The sequence below is a fragment of the Thamnophis sirtalis genome, unplaced genomic scaffold (genome assembly GCF_051295495.1).
Source record: "Thamnophis sirtalis isolate CommonGarterSnake01/CBP01778 unplaced genomic scaffold, rThaSir2_p1.2 scaffold_10, whole genome shotgun sequence".
NCBI lineage: Eukaryota > Metazoa > Chordata > Lepidosauria > Squamata > Natricidae > Thamnophis > Thamnophis sirtalis.
This window is the reverse complement of record NW_028261390.1, coordinates 47,419,498-47,442,991: the sequence shown is the minus strand read 5'-3', so window position 1 is coordinate 47,442,991 and position 23,494 is coordinate 47,419,498. Positions and strand designations below refer to the sequence as shown.

The window sequence follows — 23,494 nt, the reverse complement described above, 5'->3', positions numbered from 1 at the left end:
TATGATCAATGATTGAAGGTATTGCCTTATTTAAATATATCACAAATATTATAATGGGAAGTGAATATATTAGGTTTTTGACTTATGTTTCAGCATTCAATTAGGGTTGATTTTTTCTTACGTTTAATGTTAGATGTATTTCTTACTTGTTTTTTTTTGTCGTATGGTTTTTTGTTGTTAGTGTTGGATGTTTGTTAGTTTCTTTCCCCCCCCTCCCTTCTTTTTTCGTATTTCATCTTCAGTGATAAAAGAATAAATATGCTTTTTTTAAAAAACAAATATTAAAATATACTTTTTGTATGACCAAAGAAATACCAGGATTTAGAACCAAGCACAATGAGTAATATAATAATAAAAAATTATATTTCACAAAGATTTTAATAGACATTTTATAATGCTGGTGTCATGCCATATTAAAAAATACTCAACATACAGAATTTCAATACAAATATACATACAAAACATGTTTTAAAATGAAATAATTTGGATATCTAAATATATATTTGTTGTCAAAATCAAATAAAAGAACCTATACTGAAGTCTTGTGAAAGTTTTAATCAATGTTTCTTAAACTTAATGCTAATTTTAACAAACCAAAGCAAGCTAAAATCATGATCCATTTGGCATATGAAGCCTCAATATGGATTAAGCCTGTTCATTTCTCTTAGAAGAAAATACTGACAAGCTTAGAGGCTAGTTTTAACATTGCAAATTATTAGATTGTCTCCCAGAATTTTAGATCAATGAACAAATTACTTTTTAGGGTATAAAAATCATCTCCAAAGAAATTCTTATTGGTTCTGATGATTTATTCACATTCTCTAAGAAAAGTAAGATGTTTGGGGGCAGAGAGGCATAGGGGGATGAAAGGTACTGTAAAATTTTATCCAATGCAAAGCATTTTCAAATGTAATGCAAGAAGCAATTAAGTAGCTGAAGATTTCAAAGTGTTAAAGTACTAGTTATATAACTGTCTAGCCAGTCTGAACTAAATTAAGCTAGGACATGTGTTCCCACAGTTGTATGCTGCTGAAGTGATTCTTTAACTGTTCTTGTACAGTCAATATTCACAGACTATGAATTGTAATTTTATTTCCCTTCAAGTCAGACGAGTTCTTGGCTAATTGACACAATATATTGAATGCCTTTTGCATTGTTTACCCACTAATACTAAACTCACATACAGTTTCATTCACAGAAGATTTAGTAAAAATCTTGGAAGTCAAAGTTTAAATGTATAGCAGAGAAAGCACAAATGTTCAAGTTCTGATACATTCCTTAGATGTCTGCTTAAACTGTAGTGGCTATTAAAAAGTTATGCCTAACTTCAAGATGAAAGGCATTAGCAGCTTCTAAGAAAAGGATAATCACACTCTTCTGGAGATTTAATTAGATGTAACTCACAGAGGCTTTTGACTTGGTTTGCTGTTAATTGAATCAAAATCAATGATGATCTTGCTGCACTTTGGTTTGAATTTTCTAAAAACAACAAAGAGAGAGGAATATTAGCTAGTGAAGTAGTTAAACATTTTGTTTGCTTTGGCTCCCAACTAAATTTTGAGAAGGAAAAAATATATCCTTGGATTCATTCTATGTTTTATCTCTATAGGAGCCAATTATAGTGCACCATACTGAGAGATACCAGGACAAAAAAGACTAAGACAAAAAGACACATGGGGTTGCTTAGTCTGTATGTTCTTCAGCTATTGGAGTTCATAAATTAGACAGGAGTTAGAAGGATTTCTAACAACTTAGCTACAGGGGGTAGCATCTCTGTAACATTTTATATGTTCTTTCCATGCCAAATTTTAATAGGAAACTTCCAAAGTTTGCTTCTTGTAGTCTTAAAGGAAAGGCAGAAAATACTGCATTATGCAAAGGGGATAAAATACAAACTACTGAAGCTAGAATCATTTTAGAACTGTAAAATTAATACCATCACCATAGCTCATGCTTTTACATCATTAGAGCATCTGCTGTAGCGATTAGCAAGAGAGGTATTTGGGGACTTTGTATATATTTTACAATCTACTAGTAAACAGAAGAATATGCAAATAATGTGGATTTAGTGTCTCATTAAGCTTGACAATTCAGTACTAGAGATTCATTAAACCTAGCCAAACCCTCACAAATCATTACAAAAAGCAGAAATAGTCAATAATGAAGGATATGCTTGGGAGAATGACTATACACAAACGTTATTGGTCAGAAATACTTGGAGGCATGCCAGCCATAGACAAATTTTAGAAAGATCTCATAACAGAATGACTTGTGCCCCTGCTGTAATAAATGTCTCTCTCGCACCCATACCACATTCATACGTTTTATCACTTCATGTTTTCTACTTCAGTAAATTAGGGTAAAATTGTCTGTCAGAACTGTTGAACATACAAAATTCTATAATTTTCAAATTCTGAAGATTTCTATCATATTAGCAATTTGCCTCCCAGTGCCTTTGAAAGTCTACCTTCATTTCGTAACACTGTAGCTTTAAAGAAAGACATTTACAAGAAATGGTTTCTGAGATTGCTTTAATCTGAGTTTATTTTTGAGATAAAACTGTTTCCATTTGGAATTGTTTTATTTAAATTTATTTTTATTTAATAAAAAAATATTTTGTAGATAAAATGAGTTTTGAAGCATATAAAACAGATAAGCTTATCCTTACATGGACATTATTGAGATGTTATAAACATCAGAAATAATCCTCAATCTTAGAAGCATACTCGTCAATTGCTATCCATTCAATGTAAACCTTACATTATCTACTTTAGTGTACTTTCATGCTGTTACTTTAAAAATATGAGAAACTGTGTCATTGTTAAGCTGATGACATACAGCTCTGACTCTCTGTCAAATCTGAATAAACCGTTGCCATGCTTAACCAAGTCCCACACACTGCAGTTCAAAGTTTGAATGCAGAGTAATTGAAAACAAATAGGCTACAACTGAATCCTGATGGGTCTGAAATTCTGTATGGGGTTAGTTCTCTTTTGTTTGTTTTTTGGGTGGCATGTAGCCTAGAACTGCTGTCAGTGGAGATCCAAAGCAACTTCAGTGACCAAGGGCACCTGTTGGCAGTGTGTGCCGGTTGCTTCTGCCTGCATGAGCATGCATAGCCATTTTGCTTTGCCAGCCAATCGAATGGAATGATTGTCTATGTATCCATGTAGGCAACCTAGAAAACTGCAGCCAGCCTGATCCTTTCAGAAGACCTGTTTCAACATCTCCCGAATGGCTGCTTTGTTCATACTAATATGCTCTGCAAAGTGTCCCTCATCCAGACCTTCCCTTGATTTTGTCACATCTACAATTAGAATCATTTTACAAAAACTATCTTTTAAAAATGGCTTCTATAAAAGTTTTTACTTTATTTATAATAATCATTGTAAACTAATTTGGGATAGTTTAATTAAAAAGCAATAAAGTGTTGCAAATAAAATTATCTCTCATTTTCTATTTCTGATACCCTCTTTTTTCCTTTTCCATGATAGATGGTAGGCTGTTGGGCTAAGGGCAGATTGCTCATTAGAGGCATAAATTTATCTTTTGTAAAAGACTTTGTCAGATTTGAAAGCTGGGCTACTCACTCAATGGACTCACTAGATGTCCATTTTGGCTTTATAGGTCTATATCTTCACAGCCATTTTCTTTATGATTGAAATCTTTTTAGTTACACAATGAATACGGCCCTGTTTGCAGTAACTAATGCAGTCATAATACATTTGCTAATGCAACATTTTTTTACTGATGTTTATTGTTTGTGAAGGGTTTCTTTTTTTGCAGAACAGAGGCTATTGTTTCCACAATAATTCCTTGTATTTTTGCTTATTAAGTCCCAATCATAAGCCACTTTTCTCTGCAGACAGGTTTGCTATATTTTTCAAAGAAAATAAATCTAACTACAATTTTCTGCATGCTTTGGTTGCATCAAAACCATAGCAGCGTGTCCAATACAAGAAAATCGGTCCATGAAAAACAGCTCATCTGTGCTTGTTCGGTATAATAAGAATGCTCAGGAAAAAGTTCACAACAATCGATCACTTTCCCATTATTGTCCCAACCCTACTTTTAGTATTAATAACATTACTGTCTCAAGTTACACCGTTCTGTATATAAAAGGGAAATGAGAAATTATTGAAGTGAGCAACAGATTTCTTCACAAATTTAAGACAAAGCAATAGCAACCCCATGTATATAAAAGAAAGATTGGGGATAGGGGGGTGGGTGGGTTAAGGATGTATATATCCCCATGTGTTGACTCACGTATATAAAATTCCAGCTAGATCAAACAAGCGCCGTGCAGCTATCATTTCCGGAGTATCGTGATATTTATCAGACATAAAAATGACTTCTTTTATCCCTAGAACAGTGGGGGGAAAACAGAACTGAAAACAAAAGCATCAAGTACAAGCCAAGACATGTAGACCAAAAAATCCTGTTAAGAGATGTTCAATAAAATTTGCATGCAGCTAAAGAAAAGGCGGGGGGGGGGGGAGACTCTTGCACAAATCTCTATGTGCCAGAGGCAGCAATATGAGTTCTGTTGATCACTGACATTATATTTTAATTACTGCAAAGGGAACAGTTACAGATTTCTTTGTATAAACCCCTAGTATGTTTGACTCCATAGTCAAGCTTTTATAAAAATGGACTGAACTGTTTGCCCAGAAGTAATTACGTGTTCAGAGATTCAGCGATGTTGTAGGCATGGAGAATATACCCCATGTTAGAAACATCAATTGTACCCCTACATTGCCTATGTATCCCATTTACTTTAAACTCAACTACTGAATGCAACCAGTTAAAATGCAGCATGCTGATCCTGCACATTATAAACAAGCTAAAATAGGTCATCTAACATGATAGCAACAACTACAATCAGCATGACAGATCTGGATCATGTATTCTGTAATTTAGATGTTGCTATAAATAAAAATATTTTTGGAAAGGAGCAGTGTTGTTAATGAGGCAAAAAATTGTACTTGTAGCCTCAAGGCTATAGGGCTTTAAAATGGGGGAAATATAGTATTAGGATTTCAAGGACTGTAATACAAATAAATTATTTGTCTTTACTTAAGCAACTGTTGAAGGATATATAAAAAAAACTGTAGACAGATGCCATGCATTCAGCAACAAACTGTAAGTATACTTTGTACTTTGTTTGCATTTCTGTATGCAGATGAGTAAGCTACAACTGTCCATCTGTGAGCACCGAACCACAACTTTTCTCTGAAAAACATAGTTTTGCACATCTTCCATACAAATTCAAAATCCTTCTATCTGCTGCATCCAACTATATCTCATCACTAACAATCAGAGTCAAACTTAATTCTGCTCATATCTTACTCTGTCAAAAGGTTATATTAACATAAAAAGGTAAAGGTTTATTTCCCCTGTCTAGTCGTGTCCAACACTAGGGAGCGCTGCTCATCTCCATTTCTTAATCAAGGGAGCCAGCCAAAGACACCTCTATGGTCATATGGCAAGCATAACTATATCCCAAGGTTCAGGGAACACTGTTACCTTCCCACTGAAGTGATACCTATTTATCTACTTGCATTTGCATGCTTTCGAACTGCTAAGTGGGCGGGAGCTGAGGAGAATAGTGGGACCTCACTCCACTGTGTGGTAATAATATCCTGCAAAAAGCACTCATAGAGATAAATGCTATGTCTGCAAAGGTATCTTCAAATCAGTGTTTTTCAAATTTAGCAACTTTGTAAAAAACACTAGTTTAAATGTTGGCTGATTTAACTGTTACCACTTACACACGGTGACAAATGAGCACCAATTGATGTGGAGTATTTTGGAATCCTTCCCTCCCCCCCAAATAACTGTTGAGTTATTCTGTAACTCAACAGTGAAGATATCAGTACAATTACCTTACAGACTTTATAGATGGTAATTAAAGAATTCATCAAGCTGAACTCAAATCTTGGCGACTACGTGGGCACTTCAGTACATTCTTTGTGAAACACAAAGTGGTTTCTCATTGACTATTGTTTTCACTTGAATGCAAGAAGGGCTATGCTATGGTACATAGGGTAGTGAAGATTAGGAACCCCAAGCCCCCTTTTGGTCTTCCATGCTTTACACTTGATTCTGCTCCAATTGTAAATGAATGAAGTCCATTTAGAGCTGTTCTTCAGCAGTCCAGATTACCTGAATCAGTACGGTGTCATGGCAGGAGAGGAAATCAACAAAACGGGGAAGCGAATCATCCAGCCACATTCCAGATTAGAAGGATGACATTATGGTGATCACATGGATATCAAACAAATGTGCTGGGAGGATAATTTTTGTAGTAGCTTCTCCCTTTGAGATCCTATTCTTCCTATTTTGCCATCTTTTTGTCTACCGAGCTTCCCTTCTTTTGAAGGGGCAGTGGAGCATATTCTGGCAAAGAAGACCGCAGAATGAAAGCAACACGGGCAGCAAAAAGTGGGTTACTAGTGCTCACCAGTAACACACGTTTGCTGCCCATGCTGATTTGATTCCAACTCTTTAGGAAGGGAACATCCTTTGCCTTATCCATTGAGAGAAAAATAGGGAGAGAGCTGTTTATCCTGAGTCAGGTTTCCGCAAGGGCAGGATAGTTTGGAAGCAGATGAGGGTATGCCTCTAGGTTGCGTTTTTGGAGAGCTGGGCTGAAATTTGCTTTGCGTGTGAGGCAGTTCCTTCTGGGTATTTTTTTTTTTAATATAGATTTAATATAGTGGAGCTTCGGAGGAGTCACTATCAATGTCGTTATCACTGTTACTGGTGAAAAAGTTACAGTAGTGTGCTGACAGTTTTCTACCTATCTGAGTCAAAGAAAAGGCAGCAGTGTGAGATGATTTGAGAATCTCAATAGGACAGATGTGTAAAGTTGGTGCTGAACTTCCATATCATTACCAGCAAGGGGGGAAGGGATGGAGATGTCAGGATTGTTGTTTTGATTGTCTGCTAGTTTCTTCCCCAGATTAATAACTTCTGTGTTTATATTCTCGTTCTTGACAAGTCTGTCAGAATTACTTTTGGAGCCTACATTTTTTATGGCTCTGATCTGTAGGGTCCTGACCATTTGTCACTTTTCTAGTGATGAGATCATGGACTAACTCATCCTTAAAGCCTGACAATTTGGATGTGGCGAGTTTGCCACAGAAATTCACTCATTTATATAAGTGTAGAGGGGAGATATTATTGTTTGAAATCCAGGAATAATTGCTTAGCATTTGTTGAGCTGGGTAAGTAACGAAAGTCTTTCAAATAAGTTTCTCTATTTTGGCAGTTTAGGAGCTGAGATAGGGAAGTCACAAAAGTCTTATGGCAGTTCCAGTTATAAGCATTCCGATATATTGTTAGGAGTTGCTTTTTCTGTATGAAGGTAGTTGGGTGCTTCTGGATGCACAGTTGACATGGGACAGGCTGCTGTAGTGTCAGCATGACCAGCCTCTGCTGCAAATTTAACTCCCTGATTGCCATGGAGGATTTGCACATCATGCACTTGTTGGAAGTTGTGATTTATCCACTGCCGTATGAAAAACAATCCATTTGTTCTGCAGACAAAAAGCAGACCTTATGGTACGAGGGGAATAGTATAGCTGTAGGGGGAGAGGGGTGCAGGAGACGTACTCCCAAAACTATTCTCACTACTTCCCTGCTCTGGGGAGTTGTTGGAATCCATTCCGGGTGTGTGTGTGCAGGGCAGCTTCTGCTGTCTGAAACACACATACACAGGGATGCAAAAACATCGCACCAGAAACATCTTTCCGGCCTAACGATCAGGACTCACTATGCAGCCTCATGTAACATGAACTGTGTGAGCCAGTTACTCCCACACCTGCCTTTCTCCCCCCTATGCTGTGCTGTAACTTTCTATTCCCCCTTTCCCCTCCCAATGCCATGCAGCTTGTAACTTTCTATTCCCCCTTTGCCCACCCTTTGCCATGATGTGATTTTCTATTGGTTTATTTGTAGAATGCTGTGATTTTTCATTAGTTTACTTGTACCATGTGTGATTATATATGCCTTTTGATACACTCCTTTTTGATGACGCTGTAACTAACTTTTCTAATAAAAGAGACCTTCGATGTTCATTCGAAGCTTAGCTCATCCCAAGGAATTCTGTCTGGTGTTTTCCTTTTGATTAGGCAAGGACACATGAGCAGCCCTCCAGTGTGGCAACAACGCCGCAGGGAGTGACTTGCATTGAAGCTTTGGAGAATTGGTGCTCTTATTTCTGGATTTTGTTTGTGAAATTCTTTGGAGATGAGGGGGCCCTTGAGGTTGTAGATCTGCTACTCATATTTTTTATTGCCTCTGCAGTGGGGAGATAGGAGAAAGTCCTCATCTGTTTTTTTCTGCTTTGTTGGATTTATGGGCACCATTATCATTACTGGGGGTTGCCCAGCTTCTTTCCTTACCCCAGGATGCCATTTTTAGGTTGAAGGACTGCACCAGAGTGATGAGAGGATGTAAACTCATTTCAGGAGCTGCTAGGTTCTTTCCATCTTGTCTCCTCTCTCCCATGTTTTAAATACGAGCAGGAAACAAAACAACGAATGGGACTATGCAGACGTGAGCAATTCACTTGTTCTCCATCCCAATGATGCATACTTTTTTTTCTTTTAAGTGATATTAAGTAAAGGTTTCACTCTTGGAAAAGATGATCTCATGGGACATTTGCTAAAAGTGTCAGACCTGTAGTCTACCAAGCTACTACTGTGCATATTGACTGATAGTGATTCGTTTGTTTTCAGGCAGGCTTATTTTCCCCAGAACTAATTGGAAATGTCAGGAATTTAACTAGAGATCATTTTTATACTACGCATGATCTCTATCAATGATCTACAAAATCTCTCCAGGTAAAGAACTGGAGACAATGGAGTCATAAGGGCAAAGAAAGACTACCACTGATGACAGGAGATGGTCTGACTCTCACTGCCAAGGAACCTGTAGAGATGTACAATAAGCACAACTCCAGATGGCTAAGAAACCTACACGACTTTTCTCTGAACACTGTCACAAGGATGGGCATTTTACCAGTATCTAATAATCTGATAAAAAGGCCCAACTGTCACACTTGCACAACTGTAGCGATGGCAAAAATGTGTAACTGTTGTAATGAAAAACATAATTATAAGAGAGATCCTGGAAGTCTTATGACATTTATGACAAAAGAGATAAAAATCTTCAAGTGCTAAGCATGTCTGATATTCAAATTAAAATGTAACATATATATTCCCAGGAGATCTTATGTCACACAAAGTTTATTCTTCCATCTCCTCCCCTTACATTTTATGCACAGTGTGTCAGCAATGTAAACCGACAGTAATGATATGCAATGTCTGCACAGTTTCTTGGCAGCTGTTGGTCTAGAAAGTTAAAAACTTAAATTAAAAACAAGTAAGAATCACAGAGGATGCAATTAGTATGGGAAAACCTGGCACCAGTCAAGGATAAAAATAATAATAAAAGGAATAACTTAAAGATTGATAGTGCAATTAATTTAGATCTAAACAGCGGCACTTGTAATGATGTGTCCAAACAGGCGGCATTCTAATACCAAAAATAAAGCTGGCCCCTTTTCTTACCTGCCTGGATGATGAGCTTTGCACATTCATTACATGGAAACAGAGCAACATATATGCTGCAGCCTTTCACATCGGCAGAATTCTTGTTCATTATCGCATTCAGTTCAGCATGACATACTGATTAAAAAAAAAAGATTTCAACAAATATTATTATGCGTGTTCATTAAAGAAGATCATCAATCTAAAACTTAACTAAGTGTTAACTGCAAATGCCCAATTCCTTCCAGAAGCAAACACCAATACAATTTGTCACACAAGAGAAATTTAGCAGAGGAGACAGAAGAGAAATTCTTCAGAAACCCAAGATCAATGGAGGTCAAGTGGTCTGGCCAGACTAGTAATGAGGAATGAAATAATTAAGAACATTAAAAGGACCATTCACCAACACCTACAGGACAAGTCAAGGCCATAGGCTGAAGTTAAGTAATTTCAGCCATCCTAAGTGTGCCAGTATGTCATAGCACTACTGCTCCCAGAGAGTTTCTAATTGCCTACATAAAGGAGCTCATTTAGGGGCTTACATGCATGGATACATTCTTTTGATGAGACACGCGTATGCTGTATTCCTAAAAATGAGAGTTATGACAAAAAAGCAAGCAGTGCTGTCCTCCAAATAAGATAACTGGCAACCAGAGCACAGAAAAGATGACTAGCACAAAGAATACCATTTGGAAATTGTTCTGCCCTGTTCCTACTATTAATGCCCAGTAAGAACTCTTAAAAACAATTAAAAGAATCACCGTATTTTTCAGAGTATAAGACGCACCTATCCTACCCCTAAAAGCGAGTGAAAATTTAGGTGCATCTTATAGACTGAATACTGGTGTTTTTGGGGTCCCAAGCCCTCCGTACGTTGCATTTTCGCCCTCTTCGGCCCCCAGAAGCACTCTTCAGTTCTCCGCATGACTTGTTTTAGCCAAAAATGGGCATGTTTTCATCAAAAAAGGGCTCATTTTTGAGCTCCCAGCCCTTTGCACTTCACTTTTTCACCCTTTCCGCCCCAGAAGCACTCTGGAAGCCAAAAACAGGTGCATTTTTTGTGAAAACAGGTTGTGTGGAGTACTGCCGAGTGCTGCTGGGGGCCTGGAAGGGCAAAAACGCAACACATGGAGGCCAAAAACTCTTTTTCTTGTTTTCCTCCTATAAATTTAGGTGTGTGATAATGCCGTGCATAGCAAATTCTATGTCCATGGATTTTAAGATATTCCTTGTCCTTGTCCGGTGTGTCTTGAAGTCCAAAAATATGGTATTTGATAACCAGACCGTGATAAACAATCTGAAAATGAATATTTATAAATTCCAGGAGGCACAAGCCTTTATAAAGAAACTATAAATTTATCAGGAGGAAATGTATTATTTTGGCAGTATATGTGCTAAACAAATTAGCAATGATTTGCTATTTGTGATCACTGTCTGCAAGCAAAGTCTTTGCTATCTAAAAGCCAAAGCTGGCAAGTTCAATTATCTGCAACATGTTCAGTGGGACTGGAAATCACTTTAGTTTCACATTGCTTGATATATTGGCAGCAGGAGCTGCTGCCTCTGATGTACAAACCAGTTCTATGATTCTTTGGGTGTTGGTCTATGTAGTCAAATTCTTTAGAAAGATTTTTCTCAAGACCACTGAGAACCAGAACCCTGTGGAGCAAATATTTATTATGCTGCCATGATAATGCCATGCAAAGCAAATTCTATGTCCATGGATTTTAAGATATTCCTTGTATAATCAAGCTCAGTTTGTCACTATGATTTTCCCTTGCACCCCCTCCCCATTCCACCCACTAGCTAAACTGATAATTCTCACATTTCCTAGTCAGAACAGCAATTGCCAGCTGAGTTTCAGAAGTTGCTGTCCAAAAATATACACTTCATTGTATATATCTGACTGGGGAAACTTTGGCTAGTAAACTGCAGTTAATATTTTAAAAATGCATCTATTGCCATTTTGAATATTTACAATTTTATGGGCACATACATTAATAAAGAGTGTTATTTCTAAAGTACCATTAAACAATCTATGATCTGTTGGTCATCCTTTCAGATATACTTCCTTACCTAAACAGAGAAGCAATATGACTATGGGTAAACAAAACAACTGGGAGAGAGAATGACTTCCAACCAGCTTCTCCATTGACTTTGTTTGTGGGAAGCTGGCAGGAAGCATTGAAAATCACAATCATGTGATTGAAGCGAACTGCAGTGATGCTACAGTGGCTGCAAATTTGCAAATATAACTGGTGTGAACATCCTTGAAATTTCAATTACACATGTGTAATGGATCCCAGATTTTGTATACATTCTTTAAGCTAATGGATTTGAGGTACACTGATTCAAAAAACTTTGCACTATCATGCACCATTTGGGCTACTTAAAGGTTTCAGACAGATGAGTTTTAGTAGTATATAGACCAGAGGTGTGACATATCGTAACTTTTCCCTCTTCGCTAAACTGGGGGTGGGCATGGCCAGCCCATGACACATCCAGCCTGATTTAGATATTAGATTAGTATGCCCATATAATCAGTAAAATTTACTTTCATTGCACTGGTTCTATACAATGATTTAGAGATTCATTTTATTATAACCATTCTAAATTCATTCTGTAAAAATTGAAGTTTTAGGAGTTTGCTGGTCTATAGCACTGAGGTATGTATAACCAATGGCAAAGAGGAATGATCTTAGAGAAGCTTAGATTGTTGTTGCCCATCAATTTGGAGAAGGTTATAAGGCCATTTCCAAACAATTTAAAGTCCATCATTCTTCAATAAGGAAGATTATTTACAAGTAGAAAACATTCAAGACAGTTGCCAATCTTCCAAGGAATGGATGTCCCAGCAAATTCACCCCAAGGTCAGCCTATGTAATATATCAAAGAAATTGAAAAAAGTCCAAGAGTTACATTTCAGATGCTACAGACCTCAATTAGCTTGTTAAATATTGAAGTTCATGACAGTACAATTAGAAAAGACTGAAAAAGTATGGTTTGTTTGGAAGGGTTACCAGGAGAAAGCCTCTTCTCTCTAAAAAGAACATGGCAGCATATCTTAGATTTGCAAAATTTCATCTGAATGAATCACAAGACTTCTGGAACATTGTCCTTTGGACAGATGAGACTAAAGTAGAGATGTTTGGCCATAATGCACAGTGCCTAGTTTGGCTAAACTAAACACAGTATATCAGCACAAACATCTCATACCAACCGTCAAGCAGGGTGATGGAGGAATGATGATTTGGGCTTGTTTTGTAGCCACAGCATGTGGACACCTTGCAGTCATTAAGTCAACCATGAACTGCTCTGTATACCAAAGTATTCTAGAGTCAAATGTGAAGCCATCAGTCCAATGGCTAAAACTTGGCTGACATTGGATCATGCAACAAGACAATTATCCCAAGCACACCAGCAAATCTCCAACATAGTGGCTGAAAAAGAAAAACATTAAATATTGCAATGGCCCAGTCAAAGTCCAGATCTCAACCCGATTGAAATGCTGTGGCTGGATGTCAAGAGAGCTGTGAATAAACAATTGTCCATAAATCTCGATGAATTGAAACAATGTTGTAAAGAAGAGTGGATAAAAAATGCTCCACAACAACGTAAAAGACTGATAAAGTCAGACAGAAAATGATTACTTCAAATTAGTGCTGCCAAAAGTAGTTCTATAAGCTATTGAATCATAAGGTGTACTTAGTTTTTCACGCATGGCTTCTCCATTTTGGCTTTCTTTTTGTAAAATAAATGATGACATGGTATATGTGGTGTTGTTCACCTGAGCTTATATTTTCTTACTTTTAAGAACTACTAGGGATCAGATGATTTTTACTATGGCCACGTATATAAAACTATGGAACATTTTCACATAACAGTATAAAGATAATTTCAAAATTTATGTTGGAAATATGGTAATTTTATCATGCTTGGTGGGCTTGTAAAAATACCCAGAAAATTCAAATACCATATACCAGGGGTCCTCAAACTTTTTAAACAGGGGGCCAATTCACAGTCCCTCAGACTGGGGGGGGGGGAGAGGGGCAAACTATAGTATGAACTGTCCAATGACAGGCTGGTGGGTGTGGCTAGGTAATCATGTGACTGGGAAGGCATGGCCAATTTAGCAGTCCATTTTGCCTTTGTCCTTCCTAAGTTGTACTTGCTCAACCTAAAGCAGGGGTGTCAAACTCAATTTTGACACAGTCAAAATCTAACAATTTATCAAAACATCTGTGCCTGATTTGGATTATATACTAATTCCTCAGCTAAAAATGTCTGTGCATGGTGACTGCCCTATGCTGAGCCATAAGGCCAGACTGATTGCAGGGGAGACCCACAGAGATGAGGGAGCACTGAACATGGAAGGCGAAAGTTCAGTGAGAAAACTTGACACCTCCATTAGTCCAGTTTGAAGTGGCCATGTCAATCAAAAAGAACATTAATTATCTCCTAATTCACAGGTCCCTTGGCTGCTTGAAGATAGCCCCATAATTCCACTTCATGAACAGGTATCAAAAATGGTCCTTTGGACAAGAATGAGAAAAAAACCACCTGGGCGAATATTTATTCTAGTAAAGTGATTGTCAAAAAAAACCAGGCATGGAATGACAACCCCAATTATCTGAGATTTCTGCTGTGTCCAGGGAAAGTCCTATAGGAAGAAAAAAAATCAAGAGAAATTAAGAAAGGAGAAAACTTAATTTAGAGGTTTTGTAGCAGTCTGCTTAGAAACAGACAAGAAATGTTTGGGAGGTTACTCTCATTCCTGCCATGGAGAAACTATGAAATAAAATATTTTGATCCTGCCTAAAAGATGACAGGCACATCTAATAATATTGCCTTGTGTTTCTATCAGGAAAAATAAAGATGTAATTTAATCATTTCATTCCTTACCATAGGGATATTTTGTGTTGAGCTTATTATCTGCTGTTCTTGTCCAAGGCAAAAGATCATCACTGCATCCATTAGGCATCCCATTGTATCCAATTCCAACAATCTTATTTTCTGAATTCACAATGCAAGCACCAACCTAAAACAGAGCATCTGGTTTACTGTTTTACTCCTGTCATCTATTCACCTGTAGACTATGGGTCAGAAGGGTAAGAGTAACGCAGGAATGTTAATTGATATATCAAAATTTGAGGATTTAAAGGTTGCCCTATTCCATGATGTCTTGCTCAATGTTAGTCCAAATGATATTGTATTTATTTATGGGTGCTGACAACCAACCTGAAGAACTACAGACCAACTATAAATATATGAGGTTCCATAATCACCTATCTCAAAGCCCGGAGAACAACCAACCAGATCTTTAACAATTTCCAAAATATTGGTAGTCACATGAATCTTGTAGAGCGGGGGAGAGAGAGAGAGAAAGAGCTACAACACAGTAGGTGCACTTCCTAGGTTCCCTAAGATGACATGGTTTACTCAATGGAACCTGGAGTACACCTTACTGCATGCATGCACCTCTAGCATTAGAAGGTCAGGTTATCTCAAATGTGCCTTAAAAATTAGTACTTTAACTGCAGACCTTCCTAGACAGAATCAACCTATTTGATTTTTATCCATCTTTGCAATGCTTTGTATATATGATGGCTTTTCAAGCCTGCCAAGAAGTTGCAATTGCAAACACAAGTGCAAAATTTTAGCAGGTTCCAAATCAAACTATCAAATACACATCTAATCGATACTTCCAAAATTGTACCAGTTTCTGGAGAAGAAACATAATGTTATTGCTAATCTTAAATAGTCACAGAAATTAAGACCTTATTATATTTCAGAAAGAATTGGAGTGGAGCCGCTGCCGTGAGGCAGGTGTCAGAACATGGATGGCCTGGCTGGGGGGTGGATCCCTGAGGTAAGCTGGTGCGGGGCACATGGGAAAGCTCCATCCCCTCACCTCGTGGCCACAGCACTGATAACCAGATGGAATGGGCAGGCGGCCTGCTGTGCAGGCTCTTAAGTAGGGCTTATTTTGGGATACGGCTTATATTAGGCACACAAAAGCTAGGACTTATTTTCAGGATAGGTTTTTTTAAGTTTGGGAGACAGATCTGGTCCTGTCTATTCAGAAATAAACCAAAATGAATTCAATTCAATGTGATTATTCCAAGGGTAGTTTGCCTAACACTTCAGTTTTGTTCCCTTATCTTAGTCTGCCCAAATATCATCTTCCTACCTGAGAATTTGGATCCTTGCTTCTTTGTGCTGACAAGAATGCTACAGCCATGAAATATTCCGGCCACTCCAAGTAATCATCTCGTTTCTTACAGGTCATCTCACAAGCATACCTACAGAAATTACACAATGAAAATAAATGGTTATGGTTTGCATGAACTAAGATTTTTAAAAAAGAAAATTAAAACCTGTACAAGATGCACTTTGACCTCAGTGTTTGAGTCTGCAGAAATAAATCAATTATTGCCATACAGAAAAATGGGATCAGAGTTTAATTAAGTACAACTAAAAGATGAGAATCTGACCTTAAAGGTTACAGATTCAAATCAAAACTTTTAATAGTTGGAAATATTGGTGTTTTATATCTGTCTAGTGGTTTATGAACATTACTTTTCAGACCAAAAGGCCAAAAGGAGACTGAATTATCCCATTTAAAATGGCAATTTATAGTGTTTAAGTCATGCAATGTTAACTATTATCTATCCCTCAATATTATCTTCTTTGGAAAAATATGGAAAAGGTTACCTTACTTGCTCCAACATTACTGACATTGTTTGAAAAGATACCTTATTCTAGCTATTCTTACAGCAATCATTTGATGCAGTTTTATTTGTTACAGCTAAAAATAAACACTGAACGTGAAATATCTTTTTGCTGAATATTCTTGGAGTGTCAATGCTTGCTAATAATGATTTTCAATTATACTGCTCATAAGCCATGTTGATAACATATAATCCAATGTCAGAAGTCAAGTGTTCCATTTTTACTGCTTTTGTGGTAGAGTCTAATAGCAGCCCTTTTTTTACTTTGCATTTTAGCAAACATGAATAAGCAGGAAGAACAATGACCCCAAAAAGTAGCATTTAAATAAACTCAATTTTTCAAAACATTGTATTCTTCCAAAGAGAATAACCCATGTGCACTATTTTCTAATTCTCTAGATAAATACAGGTTTCCTGAGAGTTGAAAGTGGGTTATGATTTGTGAAATATTTTGCTATTCATGTCTACAGACATAAAAACCCAGGAAAATATTTATACTCATTCAAATTCTGCCTGCACTGTACAATGTGAGCAGCTGTATTCTTCCAACTCTCTAAAAAAAAAACCCATTATTTAATGGAAGCTCTCAGAAATCCAACCTCATTTTATGCCATTCACCCTAGTATCTAAAATTCAGTTTGCAGGTTTTATATCCATCAACATTTATATCCATTCTTCCATGTCTATATTAATACCTCTTTCATTTACTGATCCTTAGAAAACATCAACATAGATTTTTCATTTTAGAAAGCAGAAATTCATGTAAAAAGCCTACAGAACTGAATTGCAAGGATTGTGGAGTGCATTCTGCACTGGCTACCTGTCGATCTCCGGGTGCACTTCAAGGTCCTACTCACCACCTATAAAGCGCTCCATGGTAGTGGATCTGGCTATTTGAGAGACCGCCTTCTGCCAATTACCTCCCTGCGTCCCATCAGATCGCATAGAGTTGGCCTCCTCCGTATTCCATCCGCCAGTCAGTGCCGACTGGCGACTACTCGGAGGAGAGCCTTCTCTGTTGCGGCTCCGACACTATGGAACAATCTCCCCGTGGAGATTCGTACCCTCACCACCGTCCAGGCCTTCCGCACAGCCCTCAAGAACTGGCTAGCCCGTCAGGCCTGGGGATAAGTCTACTTTCGCCCCTCCCGAATGCTGAGTGAATGTTGAGTTTTACTGTTTAATTTATTTTTGTTCACATTTCTTTTGTATTGTCCTACACTCCCTTTCCTTTTTGATTGTAAGCCGCCCTGAGTCCCCTCAGGGAAAAGGGCGGCCTATAAATGTCCAATAAATGACATTAAAAAAAAATTGACATTCTTTTATTTCACCTAAGATATTTGTAATAGTTTGTCTATGCCTAAAGAATATACTAAAAAAAGGTTAACATGGTGAGCACTTGTCTTCACACTAACCAGAAGTTGAACCTGATATGAGAGTACCAAAGTCACTGAAGTTTTTTAAGAACATGATAAGCAATTCTTACAATTAAATTGAAAGATGATACAAACATAACAATGGATTTTTTCTGCTGCACGGTGAGCTCTGCTTTCCCTAAACATAAGCTTTGGTTCCAAACGAAAACTTATTCACTAGAAATTTGTACAGGTGAAACTCAAAAAATTAGAATATCGTGCAAAAGTTTATTTATTTCAGTAATGCAACTTAAAAGGTGAAACTAATATATGAGCATGCATATGTACTCAGTACTTGGTTTGGGCCTCTTTTGCAGCAATTACTGCCTCAATGTGGCATGGCATGGAAGCTATCAGCCTGTGGCACTGCTGAGGTGTTATGGAAGACCAGGATGCTTCCATAGCGGCCTTCAGCTCTTCTGCATTGTTTGGTCTCCTGTCTATCATCTTTCTCTTGGCAATGCCCCATAGATTCTCTATGGGGTTCAGGTCAGGTGAGTTTGCTGGCTATTCAAGCATAGTAATCCCATGGTCATTGAACCAGGTTTGGGTACTTTTGGCAGTGTGGGCAGCTGGAAAATGAAGTCAGGATCCCCATAAAGCTCATCTGCGGAAGAAAGCATGAAGTGCTCCAAAATCTCCTGGTAGACGGCTGCATTGACCCTGGTCTTAATGAAGCACAGTGATCCAAAGTCCTCTTTTCTGATGAGAGCAACTTTTGCATCTCATTTGGAAACCAAGGACCCAGAGTATGGAGGAAGAATGGAGAGGCCAATCAAGCACAGTAATCCCACGGTCATTGAACCAGGTTTTGGTCCTTTTGTCAAAAGTTGCTCTCATCAGAAAAAAGCTGCGAACCCTTGGGTGTCTGCTGAGCGGTTGAGAATCCTCTCTGGACAAGATGGTGGCCATGGCTGCTGTCTGCCTCCGAAGTGTGTTGGGGGCAAGGCCCTTGTCCAAGCCCTCCTGTAGAAAATCCAGGATTTGCGGAATTGTCGCAGCCGTGGTGATGATATGATGGGAGTGACACCAGGAAGAGAAACTGGTCCATGTCACATCATAGATCCGCACAGTAGAAGGTCTCCTGGACGCCTGGATAGTGCAGATGACCTTGTCAGAGAAGTTGTTCTGCCTCAGGTGCTCCCACTCAAGTGCCAGTTGGTTGCTTGGTCACCGACAGACTGACAAGGTTGGCGAACCAGGACCTCCTTGGCCAGTGTGGAGCCACGAGCAGTACCTTGGCCCTCTCCAGTAGGATCTTCCTGATCACCTGAGGTATCAGTGGGAGGGGTGGGAACACGTATAGCAGTCCCGGTGGCCAGTGGCACTGAAGAGCGTCCGTCCCTTCTGCGTCGGGGCATTGGAACCTTGAAATAAACCAGGGGAGCTGAGCATTCTCGGGACTGGCAAATAGGTTTAGAACTGGGAGATCAAACCTCTGTGTCAGCTGGTGGAACAGAGATGGATGAAGCTGCCACTCTGAGTTCCTGATGGTCGTTCTGCTCAGCCAGGCCGCTGTCACATTGTCGTCCCCGGACATGTAGTCCACCCTCAAGGACTCGAGGTGGCGTTCCGCCCAATGCCCCAACGCCTCTGCCTCCAACATCAGGGCTGTTGATCGAGTGCCACCCTGATGATTGACGTAAGCCTTGGCAGCGATGTTGTCCGTCAGAATGAGGACATGACGGCCCTTGATGAACCGATGGAAGTGACGCAGGGCGAGCCTGGCAGCTATGAGCTCCAGCCAGTTTATGTTGTGGGCGAGCTCCGCCTGTGACCACCTTTCCTGCGTCATGTGAGTCTTTAGGTGAGCGCCCCAGCTGTATAAGCTGGTGTCTGTTGTTATGACTAGGCACTCTTGTTCCTTGAAGAGGGATCCCCTCGCTAGTGCTGAGGATTGCCATCACCCAAGCGACCGAACCACTCTTGGGGAAACGGTGACCACCCTCTTGGAGTTGCTGGCCTTGCGTCGTTGTATGGGGAGAAGGAACCACTGAAGTTCTTGTGCATGCATTCGCACCCATGGAATAACAGGGATGCATGAGATCAGCTTCCCCAGCAGCTGAGATAGAGTCACTAGAGGCGCTGACCTGGATTTCCTGATCTGGCGTACGAGGGATGTGATGTCCCTTCGCTCCTGCGTTGAGGAAAACCCTGCAGGTTCTGGAGTCGATCACAGTGCCCAGGTGTTGAATCCTGGAGGTAGGTTCCAAATGGCTCTTCTCCAGATTGACAGAGAACCCGTGTTGCTGTAGTGCGTGGACAGTGGCGTTGAGATCCTGGCACGCCCTCTGTCTGGACGCCGACATTAACAGGATGTCGTCCAGGTAGCAGATGATCCTCACTGGATGGGTCCTGAGGTGTGCAGCAACAACAGCCGGGGGGGGGGGGGGAGACCTGCATGGAGACCCAGGGTGATCCCAAATTAAGAAGCCCTCCCAGCGGCGATCTGCTGTGGAAACCAGGTTGTGTCAAAGCAAACGGCTTGAAAATAAAGCGCGCCACTTTTTATCTGTCCAAAATGGCCACCGCAAGCTATGGAGTGCACCAGGGAGCTGCTGGCAGTTTGGAGAGTTCAGTAGAGCCTCCATTCTAAATTTAGACCACCGACAGCGAACTCAGAGGGTTCCCTACCTGCCTACCTGCCCCCAGAGCTCGCCAGCAGCTGCTGACAAGCCTCCCGGTGGTGCCTCAACAGCGGTGGTCGCGGAAGGCAGCCACACTCTGAGCACCTGTTCCGCGCTTCAATTAGGAGTGAACTTTCCTCCAGTGATTTTTAAGGAATCCTACACTATATGCTAAACACAAAAATAAGGGGAAAAAAGGCTACACTAACTGCTTGGAGAGTCCAATTTGCTGTTCAAGGGCTGGAACTCCCCAACTGCACCCTTTTAGGGCAACTGAGCTTTTAAAACTGAACCTCTGTGGGGAACAGGAGGAGTGGCTACACAAAGATTTGAACTCAGTCCTTGGGCAGCAAGCTGAAGTTAACCCATGCTTGAACACTCCAAGCAGCGCCTAGGAAAACTATCTTGCTTTGCATGTAATGAGTCATCTAATATATTAGCTTCACCTTTTAAGTTGCATTACTGAAATAAATGAACTTTTGCACGATATTCTAATTTTTTGAGTTTCACCTGTATATTGGAAAATGTGATTATTCATATTATATAAAAAAACACTGGGAGCTAATCAGCAAATATGCAAATAAAATATACAAGATTTTTTTAAAAACAAAATTATATACCACCAAATGGCCTAAGAGTATCTGCATACAGAAAGCATTCCAAACATTTCCGAAACACTTTCTGCTTGGCATTGTCAGTTTCTTTATAAAAATTACTTGAAAACCAAAAGGAAGTTTCACTTCATACAGACAAGTTTGATGCAGAGGATCTCCAATATGTACTGTACAAATGCCTCCTTCTAAAAATTATCCCCAAATTTGCTCCAGAAAAAGAAGCTGTACAGCTGTGTTCATATAACATGATAGACTAAGCTACAATTGTGTTGGCCAGTTTGTGGTCCAGCACCTGTAAAACCAAGCCACTATCTTGGTATATTGTGTAAATTGGACCATCATACTAACTTCTATTACATACTAACTTCTGTTTGTATGTTATGTAGGCATCTTTTGTTAATCTGCTTTTAGAGTTTAATATGTAGAACCCTATCATGCTGTAACAACGAGCCATATATCTGTAGCGAGCTCATATTTTTCTGATGAAGCAATACCTTCTCTGATTTTAAGAGAAAGACTTCCACTAATGAAGAACAATGTTGCTTTTCAATATTTTTTCCTTAGGGAAACCCATCTGAAGAACAATCATTATTTTATCATAAAATAAGATATAGGATACACTCTAGAAATTAGACTTAGATAAAAAGCTAGTCAAGATGAGGCCATTTCTTCATTATTTTATGATAGTGGATCAGTTTAAACACTTGGGTGAGCCTAATCTTGATATTAAATCAGTCATTGCTTTAATATGAGTTTAATATTTCAGGTTTTACACTGGTTGGATTCAAAAGACTTATTTTCTCAACCGAATATATTTAAGTACCGTATTTTTCGGAGTATAAGACACACCTTTTTCCCTAAAAATAAGGCTGAAAATCTAGGTGCGTCTTATAAACCGAATACAGCATTTTTTGCCTCACGAAGCCCCGCCCCTTCACCAAAATGGCCATGCAGAGCCTTATGGAGGCCTTCAGAGAGCTCCTGGGGGCACGGGAGGGCATAAATGAGCAAAGAAATGGGGTATCTTTGCCCCCCCCAGCCCCAGCAGCACTCTATAAGCTTCCATAAGGCTATGCATGCAATTTTTTTGACAAAAAATGAGCCAGTTTTTGCTAAAAATGGGCAAATTTGTTCATTTTTGCCCCCCCCCCCCCACCCACTCAGGAGCACTTCGCAAGCCTCCCCAAGGCTATTCATTCCTTTTTTGGGGGAAAAACAGGCCCATTTTTCTGAAAAACGGGCCGTTTTTGAGAGGTTTGCAGAGTGCAAAAACTTTTTTCCTTTCTGAAAGCTCTTTAACTGATTGATGAAAATTAAATTGATCAAGTGCTGTGCCAGTAGAAACACTTACCTATCTACTGTATTTCTCTCTATATATATTTCTCTCTCTATCCCTCTACCTATCTACCTACTCTCTCTCACTACCTACTGTATTTCTCTGTCTCTCCCTTTATCTACCTACCAACCTACCCTCTCTCTCTCTCCCTATCTACTGTATTTCTCTCTCTCTATTTCTCTACCTACCAACCTACCTACTCTTTCTCCCTATCTACTGTATTTCTCTCTTTCTCTCTTTCTCTCTCTCTCTATCCCTCTACTTACCTACCTACTGACACACTCTCTATTTCTCTATTTCTCTCTCTATCCCTTTATCTACCTACCTAACTATTCTCTCTCTCCCCTACCTACCTACTGTATTTCTCTTTCTCTCCCTCTCTATCCCTCTATCTACCTACCTACTTTTTTTAAAATTTGCCTCTTCAAAACCTTGCGTCTTATACTCTGAAAAATACGGTAATTGCTAAATTTAAAATCTTCATGAGTTTACTTTTTAGGATCAAATCTGATTTACAGAATTCTTAGAATCTATCCTTTTTAAATCAATTTGCTTTCCTTTTTAAATTTGAAGCATAGGATACAAATGTTTCATAAACTAAACATTCAGCAATGTAATTTCAGGTTAAATTACTTTAGATTATGTATCTATTTGTAGCAGTGGTGGGTGCCTGTCTGGAGTACCAGGTACCGTTCCAGTATGGTGGTCCGGAGGGCCCACCCACCCGCATTTCTTACTGGTATTTGAGGGTTTTGGGGCTTCCGTGCACCTGCACAGAGCATACAGTTCCTGTGCGATGCTCCACCGAGCAGCTGGAGCATCACAGAGTATTGCGGGCGGTAAGTACACATGCATGTGTGCTGCGCGCATTCATGCGGTGGACTCCTGGCCCTGTTGTACTCTATCGGTTGCAACAGGATCCGGGACCTACCACTGATTTGTAGCCTACCTTTATTGTTTTTACAAACAACTCAAGAACATATCTCAACATACCTTCTTCCTCCTATTTTCCCTGGTGGGTTCTCCGGAACCCACCACTGATTTGTAGCCTACCTTTATTGTTTTTACAAACAACTCAAGAACATATCTTAACATACCTTCTTCCTATTTTCCCCATAATTACAACCCTGTACATTATGAAGTGTGTTGGAGAGAAAGTGACTAGTCCAAAATCACCCAAGCCTGGATTTTATGGCCGAAGCAGGACTTGAACT

The 23,494-nt window shown here is 39.3% G+C and overlaps 1 protein-coding gene across 2 annotated transcripts in view; it reads right to left on the bottom strand.

Moving 5' to 3' along the window:
* Positions 1-208: 208 nt before the first annotated feature.
* The window catches only part of DCTD (dCMP deaminase), a 66,332-nt gene continuing 43,046 nt past the window's right edge, over positions 209-23,494 (bottom strand). For both annotated transcript variants that reach the window (XM_014051941.2, XM_014051940.2), the window contains exons 2-6: positions 15,748-15,859; positions 14,460-14,595; positions 9,579-9,695; positions 4,267-4,363; positions 209-1,479 (exon numbers count right to left, since the gene is read on the bottom strand). In XM_014051941.2, the coding sequence (XP_013907416.1) occupies positions 1,401-1,479; positions 4,267-4,363; positions 9,579-9,695; positions 14,460-14,595; positions 15,748-15,846 (528 nt within the window). In that variant the 5' untranslated portion in view covers positions 15,847-15,859 and the 3' untranslated portion in view covers positions 209-1,400. The remainder of the gene's footprint in view (positions 1,480-4,266; positions 4,364-9,578; positions 9,696-14,459; positions 14,596-15,747; positions 15,860-23,494) is intronic.